Below are 20,203 nucleotides of genomic sequence, written 5' to 3' on the forward strand. Positions count from 1 at the left end.
AATGAACTTATGAGGGATTTAAATCTAGGAGTCTGCGCTTTTAGAGTCAAGACTGAAATACAAGAATCTGTTGGCCTCAAGAAGTCTTTTCATGGCACAGACATTTTGAAAAAGTGGTTTCCCTAATTTTACAAAGAAGATGCAATATAGTCAATTTAGCAAAACAAAACCCCTCCTTTATCCTTGATGTTATTTGCCACTTTAAGTAAATCCCAAATAAATATACTGTGATCACTGCCACCTAGTGGTTATTTTAACTGCAGATGCATAATGCATTAATAATCACTGCTGATAATCAGATCAAGAGTATTGCTTCCTCTTGTTGCCTCTCTAACATTCTGCTGCTGTAGAAAACAGTCATCCAATACATTCACAAAATCCTTGCTAGTTTGTGAGTGACCGACCCACAAGTTCAAGTCAATATCTGGAAAGGTAAAATCTCCCATTACAAGACATTCTGATTTACTGGCCCACTCTACTTCTCTGTAAAATTGTTTGTTGTACTCAGTAGAGTCATTAGGCCTATATCACACTTCTGTCATTTTTTCTTTCCCAGTACTTATTTTGCACCAAACTGATTCAACATTGCATGCATTATACACCACATATTCAAATTCTGCATCACTTATATCTGAGTGACACCACATCTCTGATATCTCAACAATGTCTGCATTTGATGTCTTGACCAGCACTTTGAATTCAACAAATTTATTTATTATGCTCCTTGCATTATCATAGGCATATGATGCAAGAAAGCAAGCATATGCAACATCAGCAAAAAAAAAACCCTCCCATTTCACCCCTCCATTCATTCCAAATGCCTATCCAACTCAGCCTTCAATTGATTTAGGCTATCAAATTCCAGCAATTTTCCTCCAATGCCACACTGCTCCAATTTGTGCAGCAGTCTTCCATGTGCAACAGTATCAAAAGCCTTTCTAAGATCCAAATATATGATATCAAAGTTATTCCCTGCCTCCAGTTCCTTTATGACCACATCATAGAGTCCAATCAAATTGGTAGGGCAAGACTTTCCCTTAACAAAACCATGCTGTGTCCGAGCTATAACTGAAGTCTTGTCTAGATGATCCTGCAGTGCTTCTTTAACCAGTGCTTCTATTAATTTTCCTGGAACAGAAGTTAAACTAACAAGCCTATAATTACTTGTGTTGCCCTTTGATCCTTGTTCATGAATTGGGGTCACATTTGCACATCTCCAGTCCATGGGTACCTCCCCCGAGTCCAAAGAGGCTCTCATAATTATGGCTAAGGGTTTGCTATCTTCCTTTGCTGCCTCCTTTAATATAACTGGATAGATCCCGTCCACCCTCGGTCCCTTTTTTTGTTTATCTTCAACAATTTCTCCTACACTTTCCTCTCAGTTATTACAAAATCATCCCGCTCACTGCCAGAGTTTAACTCACCTCTGGCATTCCCCTCCCTGAATAACTCCTCATGGGTGAATGTAGATGCAAAATACTCATTTAGTTTGTCAGCCACCTGAGCAGGATCGTTAACAGTTGAAATATCGATACCCAGTGGACCAATCCCGATTCATTCCCTTCCTTCTAGAGTTTACATAAGTAAAGAACTCTTTGCTGTTTTTCTTAGCATTCTTCGCCAAAGATTTCTCGTAATTTGCCTTTGCCTGCCTATCCTCCTTAGTTACAGACAAGCTTGTATCTTTCATAGGTTTCCGTGTCACCCATTAATTTATCTGTATCCCATGCATTTTTCTTCTCTACCTCATTATTCATCTGGCATCCATTTAGGCCTAAACCTTGAACAATATTTGGTAGTTGGTATGAAAAGCATAGTAGCTTCCAAGATTAATTTTTTGAATGCTTCCATTTTGAATTTGCTGTTGGTAACATCATCAGTTGGTCCCACCATATAGAATTTAAATAATGTTTCGGACCTCCGTAGTTGCCTTAATGAAAACGAAAACCCTTGCCTTTACCCCTGATGGTAGTTAACTCCGAGTAAATCCCACTTCAGAACATTATGATCACTGCCACCTAGTGGTTCCTTTATCTTCAGATTCTTAATGCATGAAGAATCACTACTGATGATCAGATCAAGAGTATTACTCCCTCTAGTTGCATCCCGAACATGATGCTGTACAAAACAACCATCCAATAAATCCACAAAAGCCTTGCTAGTGTGTCAGTGACCAACACAAATTCAAGTCAATATTTGGGAAATTAAAATCTCCATTATAAGACTCTCCGATTTACTGCCCCACTCTATTTCCCTGTACAGTTGTTTATTATACTCATCAGCATCATTAGGACTATAACACACTCCTACTCTCAATTTTGATTTCCCACTGCTTAGGTCACACCAAACTGACTCGACACTGCACTATCCAGCCATGTTGACTAGCTGTACTTCTTTGGATTTTATGTTTCTTAACTAATAGCATAACCCCTCCTCCCTTCCTATCCTGTCTATCCTTCCTGTACACATTGTACTCCCCCAATTCCATTTCTACATTCCTTATATCTGTGTGACACCACATCTCTGATATCCCAACAATATCTGCCTTTGATATTTTGACCACTCAAATTCATCAAATTTATTTACCAAACTCCTAGCATGGGTGTACACGCAAGTATACATGAACCTGTTCCAATTCTTAGCTACCCTAACACAGCCCATGTGTTTAGTTGTACCGCAATGACTCCCAGCAGTCTGTGAAATCCCCTGCATCTTGTTTTCCATTCTGCTGCTCATTCCAATAGAATGCAGTGGAACAATCACTTTCACCTCTGCCAGCGGCTACTGTTAATCTATTTGCCTGTTTGTCTAGTTGCTAGCAGTTTTCCAACCCACCTAACACTGCCTCAATAGCATCAGCAAATATTCTTGCACCCTTTCTATTTAAGTGTATCCCATCCCTGTAGAAGCAGTCTCTCCTGTTAACAAGCACAGACCAGGCTGAGAAAAATTCTACCCCTTAATCTCTCCAGGTCCGAATTGATCGACAAGGCTCTCATCATATACTCCCTACTATCGTGTCTCGGCAGAATTGCAGACACTTTCATATTCAACCCTAATTAACGGTTTTTTTTAACAGTGACCTGCAATCAAGAACTCAACATACAATGAAGCTAACAAAACAGTTTCTAACTATAGCTTGTGTATACATCAAAATCTGAATGACACTGGGAAATTCACTACAGCAAAGTTTTCCACGGAAGGAAAACTTTGCTGTCAAAAATAATTTACAATAATTGAAGAAAAATTATAATTTAGTATAGAATATAATTTCCAAAGTAAATATAATTTATATAATATAATTTAAATAATTGAATATATTATTGAAGAAACAACGCACAATGAAATGGGACTTGCAAGTAATCTATTACATATTATCAAAACCATTTTGGAATATATGTTTGTATGCTATATTGACATGGGTTTTGCATCTACAAAGATAGATCACAGATGATTTGAAAAGTCTTAACTAGGAATCCAGTTTACGACAATATTCAAGATTGGATGAATTAATTTTTAAATACGAAATTAAGTAATTGCCAAATTTGTGAAAATAACTGACATTATAAATTGAGATATTATAAGCACAATAATGTATATAAACCAGTGTAATGGACAAAAGAGTTGGATGATTTTATTACTTTAGGCATGCATGATTAAATCCATACTCAGGCACTCCCCCTCCCCCCCAAAACCACTCCTTGATTCTTTTGACAGAAAAAAAATGAATAAAATTATATGAGAGAGAGATAAAATCATCTCGCCAGGAGCTAACCACTGAACATTAAACTGGAACCTTATTTTTGACCTTTATATTAATCATATCTTTAATTCAGTAATTAGCATTAGCATTAGTAGAGGCATTTGATGCAAGAAAGCAAGCTTATGCAGCATCAGCCAAAAAAAAAAAAAAAAAAAAAAAACCACTTCCACTTCACCCCTCTGTTCGTTCAAAATACCTGTCCAGCTGAGCCTTAAACTTATTTAGGCTATCAACCTCCACCACAAGGGATGGAAGTCTGTTCCACCAACCAACCACCCGCTGGCTAAAGGCAAATTTCCGCACGTCTATCCTACATCTGTCTTTCCTCAATTTGAATTTATGCCCTCTCAGGTGATTTTTCTGAGCTAGAGGAAGAATCCCATCAGCATTGAGCATGCTTAAACCATTCAAGGCTTTATACACCTCTATCAGATCACCTCGCTGGTGCCTAGTCTCCAGACACTGTAATTTGCAAAACTTAAGCCTTTCTTCATAAGAGCACCCCTTTGTTCCATTCACTAATCTTGTTGCCCTTCTCTGTACTCGTTCCAGCAGCTCTACATCCTTCTTGAAATGAGGCCTCCAGACCTGTATACAGTACTCTAGGTGTGGCCTGACCATCGCCTTATACAATGGAATAATCACCTCCTTATCCCTGCTGGAAAAATTCCTGTATATCATTGACAATACTCCATGAGCTACTCTTGCAGCCCGTCTGCACTGCTCAGAGAACTTCATATCTGCCTGCACAACCACCCCCAAGTCCCTTTCATTCTCTACCTCTCTATAGAGAGAATATTTTATTCTCTCTAATAAAATATTTCTGAAAATTTGACTTCATTAAAAATACATTTGAGAATGTGTGCTGGTAAGTTAATGTATGTTAGTAGTTATTATTATAGTTTTAAGTTCAGTATTCTTTAAAAAAAAGAAAAAAAAAATCCAAATTCAAGGCAAAACACTTTAAATCTTACCTGGTATTCCAGATTAGGTAAACTTGTTTCTTATAATACTGGATTTTTTTTTTTTTTTTTTTTTTTTTTGTTAAAATTTGAAAAACTGCTGGGTTTTTGAATCCCCAGTATATAATGTTTTACTGTATCATGTTTTCTTAGTGGTTGTGTTTGTAGATATCCAATATTAGTACTGCACAACTTTTCAATGTGATTATTGCATTATTGTATTTTCTAAAAGTACCATGGTTGCTCTGAATGTGTTTGTGAGCCATCTGTGTACACTGGAGTGTAAATAGAGAATTGTTCCCAATAATCTGAACTGAAATTTTTCACCAAATTTTCTCAAAAAATTTAATTCAAATATTACATATTAAAAACTTAATTAAAATATTTTAATATTTTTAATACTATTATTATTAAAAATGTTAAAAAAACAACACAAATTTCAAAGTTGTATATTTTTGCAATGATCAGAAAAATTTTTCAAAATGTATACTTCCACATGAGATATGTATAACTAAATCTATAAAATTTTGAGAATGAACAATTATTTTTCAGTTTGAGAGAGATCTCCATGAATTATCATGTATCCGGTGTGACAGCTTAATATATATTTTTTTCCAAAGACAGCTCACTTGATTTTAAAAAAAATTAAAACAAAATGAAAAAATTACAGAAATTAATAAAAGAAATGCTAATACTTCAAAAATTATTTCTGTTAGTTCAAAAACCGTTAAAAACTGTTATCCTGTTAAGTAACAGTTCATAATAAAATTTAAGAAATATCTCTGATAACACATAAAAGAAACTTTTAAAAAATTATGAAACATAAAGCATAATACATGCCTACTAAATTCCTCTTCGGCTTCTTCTGCACTTAAAGCTTTATATCTTTGTATCGGAGTGAAATTATACCATTCTTCAACAGGAAAAGCTTCGAAAACTGCATCTGGAGACTGTGTAAAAACATAATATGAAGTATTTTCAGATACACCACCTTCTCTAGTTCCTTTGAATCTGCAAAAGCACAAGTCAAAATATTAAGCAGAAATATATGAAGAATTAGTCCACACATTTTTATTCAAATTTATTTATTTCACATGCTGTTGTGCAACATGTGCACATATCTTCCTAACCATTGCTGATATGTTCATTTTAACAGCAATAATTAACAAAACCATTTTTCCCCATAAATACATCATTACAAATGACAGGGAGGGAGAGAGTTTGGGACTATTTCCTTTTATGTATTTTGTAGACATCAGGATTCCAGCTGCCTTTAATAAATCAAATAATCTTAAATACTCTCAAAGCATAAACCTTACTTATGAGTTATCTCAAAATGCACTACTTTTCATGATGTTATTTGGTATTCCCAAATAACATCATGAAAATGTTATTCTATTATTTGATTAAAATATATATTAAACAATGATGTTATATGTCCCCATATTTTAAACAAATAACAGGATAGCCCTTTGATGTTATCTGTTTAAAAGTAGTGAATCTGGAGGCAACATATGGGTAAAGGAAGTTTGTTCTATCTTGGGTATTAAGCATTTATTCAAACTAACTGATATATTTCTGGAGATCAAATCAGCAACACCTAAATTGGATTTTAAGCCTAATTAACTCCTTATGAGTTCCTAGAAATCTGTGGAGTGAGGTTCCATGGGGTGAGTGAGTGATTGAGTTTTTATTGGCACATCAGCAACTATGGCTATAATGCGCCAAACCCTTGTCATAAAAAGTAAATACTTTCAGTGACCTACTGAATTAGGTCACTACGTCAGATTATAAAAACAAGTATAAACTGTAACATAATGTCTTAAAATAATAAGATTTTTTAAATATGAGTAAAAAGGTTTACTAATTTTAGGAAATTAAAAATAGCAGACACATGGTCATTGTCGGATAAAATCTAACTGAGTGTATACGGCTCAGTCAGATGGTTAAAAGCGGTAAAATGAGCATTTCTAAAACTGGTACAGTCAACTAAAATGTCTCTGATTGTTAAGATTGTGCCACAGGACTCACACATAGGAGGGTCATCAGCCCTCAGCAAAAACGAATGTGTCAAATGACTATGTCCTATGCGGGTCCGGGCAAGAACAACTTCCTCCTTACGATTCCTGCGCAGACTAGACTGCCACAGTTCAATTACAGGCTTTATACAATATAGTTTATTCCCAGTCTGTCTATTCCACAAGTCCTGCCATTGGGAGTGTATGTTTTGGTGTATTATTTGCCTGTAGTCTGTATAGGGGACTGACAGGCAGCGATTATTATTGGGGATTGCTGATTTGGCTGCGGTGTCAGCCAAATCATTTCCCCTAATCCCAATGTGGCTGGGAATCCAGCAGAAGCGGATATCATATTCACGTCCAAGGAGGAAGTGAATCTTCTGCTGAATACTAGACAGAACTGGATGAGGATTATACCTCACAGATATTAAAGCCTGTAACACACTGAGAGAATCGGAATATAAAATGAACCGTTGGTATTGGCATTCACTAATGTGATCCAAGGCTAACTCTATAGCATGCAGCTCTGCAGTAAATATACTGCATTCAGAGGGAATCTGCTCCGATGTAGTGCTGTCTGTAAAGACAGCAGCAGATCCCACATATGATTCCAACTTCGAACCGTCTGTGTAGACTGGCGCGAAGTCGGAATGTTCAGCTCGGTGTGCTGAATAAAGCTGCAGGTAGACCGATGATGGAGTGTCCGACTTTCCCCAATTTCTGAGGGACAAGTCACATTCCGGGACATAAGCATGCCAGGGTGGAAAGGGTTGCTTTGGTGTTTGGGCAACCTTGTCTACCTTGATATTAAGTTCTTTGAGTAGCTCGAGGTTCCATGGCGATGGTGGGCTAAATATATATATATATATATATAGGGCTTTTTTTGGGACGGTACAGCGTACCGACACCTTTATTCACAGTGACGTGTGACATCTGGATGCAGTACACTTCGAAATTTGTAATATTACGTAAATTTTTTTCACATGTTTGCCTACTATTCAAATAAGCTTAAAGTTATTTAACTAAATTTGCATTTTTCACTCTCTACTGTTAAGATATTTTCCATGTAAAACTGTATAACCATTTTTATAATTCTAAATTACTCAGTCAGACCTCTGTTTAATTATTTTGATTTAAAATTTATATAAAAGTTTCCGTTGAGCAAGAAAATTTTCATATAGTGAACGGATTAGGAGAGAATTAACTCAGCAATTTAGGCAATTAGTGCTGCTGCGCGAATTAAGAGAGCTAAAGCATTCTACAACTTAGTGGTACAGGTAAAAACCTATCCAACCACCTGTCCCACCTATGGAGAAGTCGCTCTGGTCAAGAGTGAGCAGGCAGATCAAGGGGTATCAAGGGTTGGTGTCCAACCTTTTCCAATACAGGGGCCATATTCAAAAAAAAAATCAAAGATTTCTTTAGCGTGTTACATTTTCCATATCTCGTTGCATGTAAAAGTAAAATTGAAAATATTCAGAAATTTTATTAAGTACAAACACAATTACATTTATTGAACACAATATTTAATGAGAATTTTTTTGATAATTAACAAAATTTAAAATGCTGTTTTAGTTCACTTTCCAGGTGGGCCGTAGGTTGGAACTGTATGAACCCTGTTCGAGAATTAAGAGGGAATGATTTTCTTTTATCCCGACAAATAATCATCTGTTGTTTCACGGAAGTGTGTTATTCTCATTTTTCCGTATGGTTATAGTACCTGAATATCCCAGTGACACTGCCATTTTGGACAGTTTCAAAAAAAAATAAATAAAAGAAAAGAAAAAAAATTCAAATTTAAGAACTAGTGACAATACTGATGACGAGAGAAGGAAAACGAGGACAACAAAGGTATTAATCCTTCTAAACACGAAATGTTGGCATTTGGTGAGAATGAATTTAGAAAATTGCCAATCAGGTTACAGTTAAATGAAAGAGATACAATTCGTGGATTTCAGGAATACCTAATGGAAAAGATGGTTTCGGAAGAATTAAGTACTGAATATCCCAGTGACACTGCCATTTTGGACAGTTTCAAAAAAAAATAAATAAAAGAAAAGAAAAAAAATTCAAATTTAAGAACTAGTGACAATACTGATGACGAGAGAAGGAAAACGAGGACAACAAAGGTATTAATCCTTCTAAACACGAAATGTTGGCATTTGGTGAGAATGAATTTAGAAAATTGCCAATCAGGTTACAGTTAAATGAAAGAGATACAATTCGTGGATTTCAGGAATACCTAATGGAAAAGATGGTTTCGGAAGAATTAAAGCATTTGATGAACGCTCTGAGTACGATACCAAATTCATCGAGTGAATGTGAACGAGGATTTTCACAAATGAATCTGATCGCCAGCTCAACAAGAGCTTCGTTAATGACAAAAACCGTTTTTTCACTACTGTTTCTTAAAATTGTAGGCCCACCGCTGACCCACTTCGATCCAGAAAAATTCGTAGCCGCTTTGGAAACGTCATTCAGCAAGAGACACACAAAGAAGAAAAGTCTGCATAGGATGTCGGATGAAAACTTAATAAAAATTTGGAATATTCTACAAAAATTTTATTATGAAATTATTTTTACTTGTTATTTATTTTTACTTATTTTTAGGGTCCGTAGTCTAACGAAGCACCCTTATAATATCACTCGGTTGTCTGTCCATCTGTCACAGCATTGTATCTCTGGAACCACTCAACCTCATCATCAGCCATTTTCAATCCACTGCAGGATGAAGGCAGGATGAGGTCATCCATTTACTCATGAATTTCATCTATCCATCTCCGCCTTTGTCTTCCAGGTTTTCTTCTAGCTCCTCTTGGGTACCATTCTGTTATTTTCTTAGTCCATCTGTCATCATGTCTTCGAGCTATGTATCCTGCCCAAGACCATTTTAGTTCTTTAGTTTTGATTAGAATGTCCTTTACTTGAGTTTGCTGCTTAATCGATGTGTTTCTCTTCTTATCTAACAGTCTGATTCCAAATATAATTCTTTCCATTCTTCGCTGTGTAGTTCTCAGCTTCTCTTCCATTCTTTTGGTGAGTGCCCAAGTTTCACTTCCATAAGTCATGGTGGGGAGTATACATTGGTTCATTATTTTACGTTTCAGACAAACTGGGATATTGCTCTTCAGTATGTGACTATATTTCCTGAATGCTACCATCCAATATTTATTCTTCCCTTGACTTCCAGCCCTTTATCATTATTACAGCTAATAACTTGTCCCAGATAAGTATGACTCCACCTTTTCAATTACTGCTCATTCAATCATTATTTCCCTTTCTGTGGCATACTTGTTCATCATTACTTTTGTTTTAGCCATATTCATCTTTAGTCCAAAATCCTTATTAACTGTGCATAACTGATTAAGATTTTTCTCTAATTCTTTGGGATCGTGGCTTATGACCACAATGTCATCTGCAAATCGTAAATGGTTTAGGTACTCTCTGTTCACATTGACTCCTTTCTGCAACCAGCCTAATCTTCAAGCTTCCTCAAGGGCAGCAGTAAACAGCTTCGGAGATACTGTCTCCCTGTCGAACTCCTTTCTCGATTTTAAATTTGCTACTGTCTTTGTCTAGTCTAATAAAGGAGGTAGCGTTCTCATATACTTTCTTCAAAATCATAATATATGGGGTATCTATGACTTGTCTTTCCAGTGCCCGAAACATTGCCTTATGCTGTATGGAGTCAAATGCCTTTGCATAATCCAGAAATGCCAGGCATAATGGTGTTTTATATTCATTTGCTTTCTGCATTAGCTGTAATATTACTTGAAGGTGATCCATAGTTGAGAATCCTGTCCTAAAGCCAGCTTGCTGTTTCGGTTGATTATCATCAAGTATTCTTTCTTATCTGTCAGTAATGACCCTTGTGAACAACTTTTAGAAGTGGGATAACAAGCTAATTGGTCTATAATTTCCAATTTCTGATTTATCTGCTTTCTTATGCAGCAAAACTATGATTGCATTATTCCACTGCTTAGGCGTCACACCTTTTCTAATGAAATTTGTGAAGAGCCTTGCCAGTTTTTGTTTTATGTCTCTTCCTCCCAATTTTAACAACTCTACAGTAACTTCATCTTCCCCTGGGGCTTTCTGATTCTTCATTTTCTTCAAAGCATGTTCTACCTCACAACCTATTGACTCATGTTCATGCATGTTCTACCACTCAACCTATTGACTGAAATTTTGCATGTGTTTGTACATCATTTGGACCAATTATCCTGATTGAAATCTGTCGTTTACTTTGTAGTAAAATTAAAAAAGCTATTTTTTATTGCACTTTGATTCTTTGTACTAAGTAACTCTCCTTTTGGTGACAAAAAGGTTGCTAAATAGTTAGTTAATAATTCTATAAAGGTCATTTATAAATTTTGTGACGAGAAATATTTTTTAATAATTTTGAAAGCTGGAGTTGTTCCGGCCAGGAGGTACTCAGAGAGCCAGTTCAGGCACCTGCGCGGAGTCTTGCACGGCCCTCACCTGCAAGTTGCTTCTCCAAAACTTTAATTGCTTCTCCAGAAATAAGTTGGGGTCGCCTCTCCCACTCGTCATTCTCAACAATTGGAAAGACTCAAACAGACAACATTTTCATTAGTTCCTCAGTTTCAGGCCAATCCGGAGTATTAGAAACTTTTTTTCAGTTACCATAACGCCCTCTATTTGAGATACTACACTAATGACCATTCGTGACTACGGACCCTTCATCCTGAGTGCCTGGCACTCAGTAGTTGACCAGGCAACTACTGAGTGTCACTGGTTAAAGAAGCATTGGAGGATCATCTAGACAAGACTGCAGTAATAGTTAAGACACTGCATATGTTTGTTGAATGGAGGTCTTGTCTGACCAATTTGATTGAATACTATGATGGGGTCACAAAGGAAATGAATGCAAAAAATAGTTTTGATATCATATACTCAGATTTCAGGAAAGCTTTTGATACTGTTATACATGGAAGACTGTTGTTCAAATTGGAGAGGTATGGCATTAAGGGTAAGTTGCTACAATGCATAAAGGGATGGTTGAGTGAGAGACGACAGAGAGTGGTAATCAATGGACACTGCTCTTCGTGGACAAATGTTATTAGTGGAGTTCCCCAGGGTTTGGTGTTGGGCCCATTATTGTTTTGTATATTTATCAATAATATTAATGAAGGTATATCAGGCTTAATATCCAAGTTTGCAGATGATACAAAGGTTTGCAGGGTTGTTAACGACAATAAAGACAGTATGCTACTCCAACGGGATCTAGAGAAGTTGGGCAAATGGGCTGAAAAGTGGCAACTGAAGTTTAACATTGACAAATGCAAAGTACTGAAAATGGGTAGCAATAACCCAAGAGAAACGTACCAACTGTGGTACTACACTCAGGGAAGTGGAAAAGACCTGGGGGTAATTATGCAGTCAAATATGAAGTTTGCTGAACTGTGCAGAGGGGCTGCCAGGGCAGGTCATGGAGCCTTGTCAATGATATATATAGGAATTTGGTAGCAGGGACAGGGAGGTGATTATCCTGTTATACAAGGCAATGGTCACACCACACTTAGAGTACTGTGTGTGTGTCTGGAGGCCTCATTTTAGGGAGGATGTAGAGTTTCTAGAACGAGTACAAAGAATGTCAACAATATTGGTGAGAGGAATAAAGGGGTTCTCTTACCAAAAAAGGCTTAAGTTCTGCAAATTGCAGTGCCTGGAGAGTAGGCATCTGCGAGGTGATCTGATTGGGGTATATAAGGCTTTGAAAGGGTTGAGCAAGCCGAATGCTGATGGGATTCTTCCTCTTGTTCAGATTAAGAACCTGAGAGGGCACAGATTCAAATTGAGGAAAGACAGTTGTAGAATAGATGTGCAGAAATTTACCTTTAGCCAATGGGTAGTTGCTTGTTGGAACAGACTTCCATCTTCTGTTGTGGAAGTTGATAGCCTAAATAAATTTAAGCCTGAGATGGACAAACATTTGGAATGAATGGAGGGGTGAAATGGGAGGTTTTTTTTTTTGGCTGATGCTGCATAAGAGGCATATGATGCTTTCTTGCATCATATGCCTCTACTAATGTTAATGCTAAATGATAACTATAACATTAATGCCACATATCAATAGTAGCTGCCTAATAATCCATAATAAATAGGATATTATTTTGTTGTAATAATAAAAAGTATGTAATAGAGCGCGCACACACACACACATATATATATATATATATATATATATATATACAGTGGATGATTCCGGTTATTTAGGCCACTGGTTAATTGGGGCAGCCATTTATTTGGGGTAAATCTTAAAAAACAGAACTCAATCGAGAAAATAGCCAGGGTTTACTTTGCTTAATTGGGACAACATGCCGTTTAATCGAGGCAGGAGATCGCAGCACTGGAGTTTACCCTATGATTGTCTGGAGGTCCCAACCATAAAACAATAAAAACAATTAGCAGTCACCTGTTTATTGGGCTTTTCTGTTAGTGCAATCTATCATAAATGGATAGTAAACTCAATCTTATTGAATTTCCGATAATACAGACAGCTGGAATTCTGTGGGTTATTATGGTGAAATGTGTTTACAGTTCCATGAAATCTTCAATCATATAAAAAAATTAATTCTCATAATCTTCTCTTCATGCCTGTTTTTAAAGCTTTGTAACTTGTTATTCTGTTCTCACTTGCACATATCGTGTTACTTGCAATTTGTTGTTGTTGTTATTTGGTGTTTAGGAGCATTAGCAACTAAGGCCATATTGCTCCGGGATATGCGGTGGTCATTCCTGACCTTTCCGCATCCTCCGTATTTGGTGGTGACGGGCTCGAACCCCGGTCTAATCAAGAAGCGTGTGCTCTTGCAATTTGTGTGCGCCGTGTTCTTTGTTACTGATTGCTTATCTTTTTACTGTTTTAATTTTAACCCTCACCCACAAATGTTTTTTTTTTTTTGATAGTTGTTGGTGCATAGGCTTCTGTGGCCATAATGCACCTCCCAAGGTTTTTGCAGTACTTTGATCCAAGCCAGAGGCAGGAATCGAACCCACGACCGTTGGGTTGCCAGGCAGGCACTTTACCCACCCGGCTAGCCCGGTCGGCACCCACAAATGTCAGTGAACAGAAATGTCAACTAGTTAGTATGTACATATTACAGTACATATTAATTATTCTGATTATCACGAATATTCTTCCGATTTTCATGTATCATTTAATTTTTTAATTGGTAAGGGAATAAAGGGTAAATTTGTACTTAATATATCTTTACTTTTATAGCCTGAGAATAATATTCCTCCTATTTTCGCTAATTAGAAGAATCGCTGTTTAATACAATTAAAATTTAATTCACAATCGTGATCACAATGACCAGCACTTACTATACATCGTATAGTGAACGGTACTTTACTGTGGCGAGTCCATCGTAACGTGATTTGATTGTACAGTGAACCAATTATAAAGCAGGGCCATTGTATTTTTAACTATTTACATGAAACTTCGGATAATTGGAGCAGCCGCTTAATCGGGCCAAAATGCACTAGTTCCGATGTGTCCCAAATAACAGGAAACAACCGTATATATTGTATGTATGTATGTATATATATATATATATTTTTTTTTTTTTTTTTATTTTGGGTTCAATTTTGGCTTGACTATAAAAGTAAAGTGTCAAAAGAAAATTAGGACTGGAAAATAAATAAATATATTCATAAAAAAAAACAAGAAAAAAACCTGCTATTTTTTAAAGAGAAATATCCTCTTCATCTATTTATATATCATGCAATTCAGATTTATCAGTTATAGATCAGAATTACAGAAATTTATTCAACTTCAGCATGCCCAAATAAAACACTGCCACTAATAAGTACAAATTCTTCTTTCTAATTTTCAAAGTTATTTTCTACCACCATCATCTCTAATAAACTGTCTATAATTACATGGAAACACAGAGAAGATACACCTATTTGAAGATGAGTAGATAACACTGGTCAGCATCAATTTTCTAAAAGAACTAATTTCAACAGATTGACATAGAGAATATGTTCAAAAACTCAGATATGTGCTTAAAAAATTATCACCCTCAGTTTTCAAATATCTTAGGTTAATGACCAAACACCAAGATCTGTAGTTGGTTTAATCATCTTTTCCATCTATTTTACCAATTTTTTTCAAAGAACATCAAGAGATTTCTACAGAATTCTGGAAGGCTCCAGAAATCTCCAGAATGTTCCAGGATTCTGGAGCTTTTTAGAATGTTTTGGGAATAATTCCGGAGCTTTTTGCAACCTTTGAGAACCTGCAGATAAAGGAACCACTAGGTGGCAGTGATCACAGTGTGCTGAAGTGGGATTTACTCAAAGAGGTAACTACCATCAGGGGTAAAGGAAAGTGTTTCTGCTTTAGTAAAGGGCGACTATGGAGGTCTGAGACAGTATTTAAATTCTATACAGTGGGACCAACTGATGATGTTACCAACAGCAAATTCAAAATGGAAGCATTCAAAAAATTAATCTTGGAAGCTACTATGCTTTTCATACCAACTAAGAAATATTGTTCAAGGTTTAGGCCTAAATGGAAGTCAGATGAACTAATGAGACATGTGGTAGAGAAGAAAAATGCATGGGATACAAATAAATTAATAGGTGACACGGAAACCTATGAAAGATACAAGCTTGTCTGTAACTGTCACAAAGGTTACGCAGGCAAAGGCAAATTACGAGAAATCTTTGACAAAGGATGCAAAGAAAAACAGCAAAGAGTTCTTTACTTATGTAAACTCTAGAAGGAAGGGGATGAATCGGGATTGGTCCACTCGGTATCGATAGTTCAACTGTTGATGATCCTTCTCAGGTAGCTAGCAAACTAAATGATTATTTTGCATCTACATTCACACATGAGGAGTTATTCAGGGAGGGGAATGCCAGAAGTGAATTAAACTCTGGCAGTGAGCTAGATGATTTTGTAATAACTGAGAGCAAAGTGGAGGAAAAATTGTTGAAGGTAAACATAAGAAAGGAACCTGGGGTGAATGGGATCTATCCAGTTATATTAAAGGAGGCAGCAAAGGAAGTAAGCAAACACTTAGCCATAATTATGAGAGCTTCCTTGGACTCAGGGAAGATACCCGTGGACTGGAGATGTGCAACTGTGTCCCCAATTCACAAAGGATGATCAAAGGGTGACACAAGTAATTACAGACCTGTCAGTTTAACTTCTGTTCCAGGGAAATTAAGGGAGGCACAGGTTAAAGATGCACTACAGGTTTATCTAGACAAGACTTCAGTTATAGCTCGGACACAGCATGGTTTCGTTAAGGGGAAGTTTTGTCTGACAAATTTGATTGGATACTATGATGTGGTCAGAAAGGAACTGGATGCAGGGAATAACTTTGATATCATATATTTGGATCTTAGAAAGGCTTTTGATACTGTTGCACATGGAAGACTGCTGCACAAATTGGAGCAGTGTGGCACAGGAGGCAAATTGCTGCTATGTTTAAAGGGCTGGTTGAGTAGGAGAAGACAGAGAGTGGTAATCAATGTAAGCTGTTCTTCATGGACTAATGTTATTAGTAGAGTCCCTCAGGGTTCAGTGTTTGGTCCATTGTTGTTTTCTGTATTTATTAATGATATTGATGATAGAATATGTATATCAGGCTTAATGTCCAACTTTGCAGACGATACAAAGATTGGCAGGGTTGTTAATGACACTAATGACAGTATGCTGCTGGAACAGGGTCTAGAAAAGTTGAGCAGATAGGCTGAGAGGTGGCAACTGAAGTTTAACATTGACAAATGTAAAGTACTGCATATGGGAAGCAGTAATCCCAGAGTAATGTATCAACTTGACATAGCCAAGTGGTCAGGAGCGAGAGTGCATAGCACACGTTCCTTCAGTGGACCAGGGTTCGATCCCGTGACTACTAAATACGATAAAAATTGGTATTGACGATTTATTGTAAACTCTACTGACTTGGTTGTCGTGCAAAAGTATAAACAGAAAATTAAATTTTTAAAATTAAACTGTGTGGTACTAAACTGACAATTGTAGAGGACAATTGGTCCTTGAGGTTGGTCACAGACATTCTCTCAGATATGCCAGACAAGCTGTTCTTGCTACCTGGGAGTCTAAAACACTGATGGAACTGATATTCGGGTGACACTCAAATCAAAGTGGACCCAATTTCAGCGAAGTCCAGACGGTCTATGACAGCCAAATCCTCTGCTTGCACCTTCACGATGGTGGGACTGTTAGTAATCCTGGTATAACCTTCATCCACAAGTACGTGGTGGGTGACCACCCAGGTGTGAACCAACGTAAGCAGGGGTCGAGGTGTGGCGCCCACACCACATGGAGGAACGCCGCCCCTCTATGTTACCAGGCAGTACTAGGTGGTAGATGACTCTCATCAACCGGTGAAATACCACCACTTTGCTTATTGGAGGCTTGAGGTGGTGGAACCCATGTTTAGTCTCTAGAGCTAAGTTCCAGCCAACCCTTCCCTATCTCTTCCATCATGCAGTATGATTGATGATTTTTGAGGTTATGATGAATGTCGTGGCGAGATCCAATATTCCTTACATTTCGAGGGTACAGCTCTAAAACGGGGTTCTCAGGCCGGCCGCTAGTTAGTACACCGGACTGAACCTATTGGTAACTCTCTAGGAAGCTTCCGGATCAGCTAGTGTATAATCTTGCTACCTCTACTCTGCCAGATAGTGACTGGAGGGAGTCCGAGTAGTGTGTATGCGGGGAGCATTGTCGAGGCCACGTTATGTCAAGGATCTGGGTATATTCTTACCACATGTACGCCATATCCAAAAATTTCATTACTTCATACAGCATGTCCCACCCACTTTTTCTTACTATTGAATACACCATGAATTGTCAAAATAATAGAGCAAGCTTATCTGTGAAAAGATCTAAACCTCCCAAGCACTTCCTAATTCATTTCACAAATGTACGTGGTCTCAATTCTAATCTCAACGATGTCCATTTCCACTTGCAGTCTTCCAAACCCCATGTACTTTTTCTGACTGAATCTCAGTTATCAGTTGATTCAACTACTGCTCATCTCAGATGTCCAAATTATTTGCTGTATGATTCCTTTCGCCTCAAAGGTGGTACTTGTGCATATGTCCGTTCTGATATTCCCTGTCAAAGACTTGGCAATTTGGAATCTCCTCTCTTTGATCTTCTCTGGCTTAAAATCTCTCTACCTCATTGTGTAAAATTCATCTGTTGTCTCTACCGTTCTCCCAACTCCACTAATCACTTGGAGCTCTTTGACTTCCTCTCTTTGCAACTTGACTTTCTCCAGTACAACTTTCCTAACAGTGAGGTAATTTTCCTTGGTGATTTTAACGTTCACAACTCCAGCTGGCTTCCATTTTCTAGTCACACCGACCCAGCAGGTCGAGATGCTGAGGCTTTTGCAATTACTAATGACCTAGCACAGATTGTTCATTTACCTACAAGAATACCGGACAATCCTAATCATACAGCCAATACACTTGATCTTTTTCTCACAAACAACCCTTCTAAGTACAAGGTTGAAGTGAGAGGTCCTTTAGGCACTTCAGATCACAACTTGGTAATTGTCTCTTCTCCAATGGAACCTTTACCTCATGGCTATTCCGAACCTCGTATTGTTTGGCTTTACAAGAATGCAAAATGGGATGACCTGCGAGACTTCTTTTCTTCTTTTCCTTGGTCTGATTACCGTTTCAAAACTTCTGATGTCAACATTTGCTCAGATCGTGTCAGTGAAATTATTCTTGCAGGAATGGAATCCTTTATCCCAAACTCCACTTTAAAATCTCGTCCCTTATCTAAACCTTGGTTTTCCAATAAATGTGCTAAGGCTGTCCAAGAGAAGAACGTTGCATATCGTAATTGGCTTGTTTCTAATTCTTCAGTTTCATTTTCTGCCTACACCAAAGCTCGCAACAATTGTAAAGCAGTTATTAATCAGTCCAAACTAGAGTTTGAACAGGCTAAGAGTAGAAAACTTGCTTCTTGCCCTAATGGTAGCCGAGCATTCTGGTCTCTTGCCAAAGCTATTGGCCGCAACTTTTGCCCATCTCTGCTCTCACCTCTGTCCAAACCAGATGGTTCTGTTGTCACTTCAGCCAAGGATAAAGCTGACCTGCTAGCATCCCATTTTTCTTCGAGCTCATGTATTAATGATCTTGGTAAAACACCTCCCACCATTCCTAACACGCTCCATTCAATGCCTCCTGTGGTCTTCCATCAAAAGGATATCAGAAGGATTTTGATGAATCTTGATGCTAAGAAAGCTCCAGGTCCTGATGGTATTTCTCCACTTGTTCTCAAAACCTGTGCTCCTGAACTTACTCCTATTCTTTGCCGCCTTTTTTCACTTTCTTATTCCAAAGGTGTTTTTCCTTCTGCTTGGAAATTTGCTCATATCCAGGCAGTTCCTAAAAAGGGTGACAAATCCCTCCCATCCAATTATCGTCCCATTGCAATTACTTCTACTCTTTCTAAAGTAATGGAGAAATCAATTAACCGCCAACTCTTAAACTACCTAGAAATCTTCCGTCTGATCAACGATCGCCAGTATGGATTCCGTCAGTGTCGATCCACTGGTGATATTCTGGCTTATGTTACCTATTTATGGACTAATTCAATGGAAAGGTTCGGTGAAACACAAGTAGTTGCTCTTGACATCTCAAAGGCTTTTGATCGTGTTTGGCATAAAGGTCTTCTAAACAAGCTTCCATCTTATGGTTTGCCAACTGTTTTTAGTAATTGGTTATCCAGTTTTCTCTCTGATCGCTCACTGAGGGTGATGGTAGATGGCTCTCTGTCTTCTAACTTCTCCACTAATGCCGGTGTCCCCCAAGGTTCAGTTCTTTTCCCCACTCTTTTCCTCTTGTATATCAATGACCTTCTTCCATTGACTGGAAATCCTATCCATACTTTTGCCGATGATAGCACATTGCATTCAACTTTCCATTTTGAGAAACCTTGTCCAGCTCAATCAGCTTCAAGTTCTCGAAAATCTGCTGCCAATTCCTTAAATGCCGATCTTCAGGTAATTCGCCAGTGGGGCAAAGACAACTTAGTTGATTTCAACCCTTCTAAAACTCAATCTTGTCTTATATCTCGCAAAAAGGATTCTTCTGCTCCTATGCTTATCTTTAGTGACACTCCGATTTCTAGGCAAAATGATATATCTCTTTTGGGGATTACCCTGACTTCTAATCTCTCTTGGCACAAGCACATTACAAATATTGCTTCCTCTGCATCTAAAAAACTTGGTTTTCTCTTTCGCTCTCGGCGTCACTTTTCTCCCAAACAGCTGCTCACTCTGTATAAATCGCAAATCCGTCCTGCCATGGAATATTGTTCCCACATCTGGGGTGGTGCCCCCAAAACCTCTCTCAGGCTTCTTGATTCCATTCAGAAGAGGGCAGTTAGGTTAATTAATGATTCATCTCTAACAGAGTCTCTCCACTCGCTT

At 37.6% G+C, this 20,203-nt stretch overlaps 1 protein-coding gene across 1 annotated transcript in view; it reads right to left on the reverse strand.

The window, feature by feature from the left end:
- The window catches only part of TfIIFalpha (transcription factor IIFalpha), a 175,224-nt gene that overhangs the window by 108,474 nt on the left and 46,547 nt on the right, over window positions 1–20,203 (reverse strand). Inside the window, exon 5 of the mRNA XM_090386086.1 lies at window positions 5,566–5,736. Coding sequence (XP_090242212.1) covers window positions 5,566–5,736 — 171 coding nt within the window. The remainder of the gene's footprint in view (window positions 1–5,565; window positions 5,737–20,203) is intronic.

The sequence above is a fragment of the Mastigoproctus giganteus genome, chromosome 12, assembly GCF_048544385.1.
Source record: "Mastigoproctus giganteus isolate SK-2022 chromosome 12, ASM4854438v1, whole genome shotgun sequence".
NCBI classification, from domain to species: Eukaryota; Metazoa; Arthropoda; class Arachnida; order Uropygi; family Thelyphonidae; genus Mastigoproctus; species Mastigoproctus giganteus.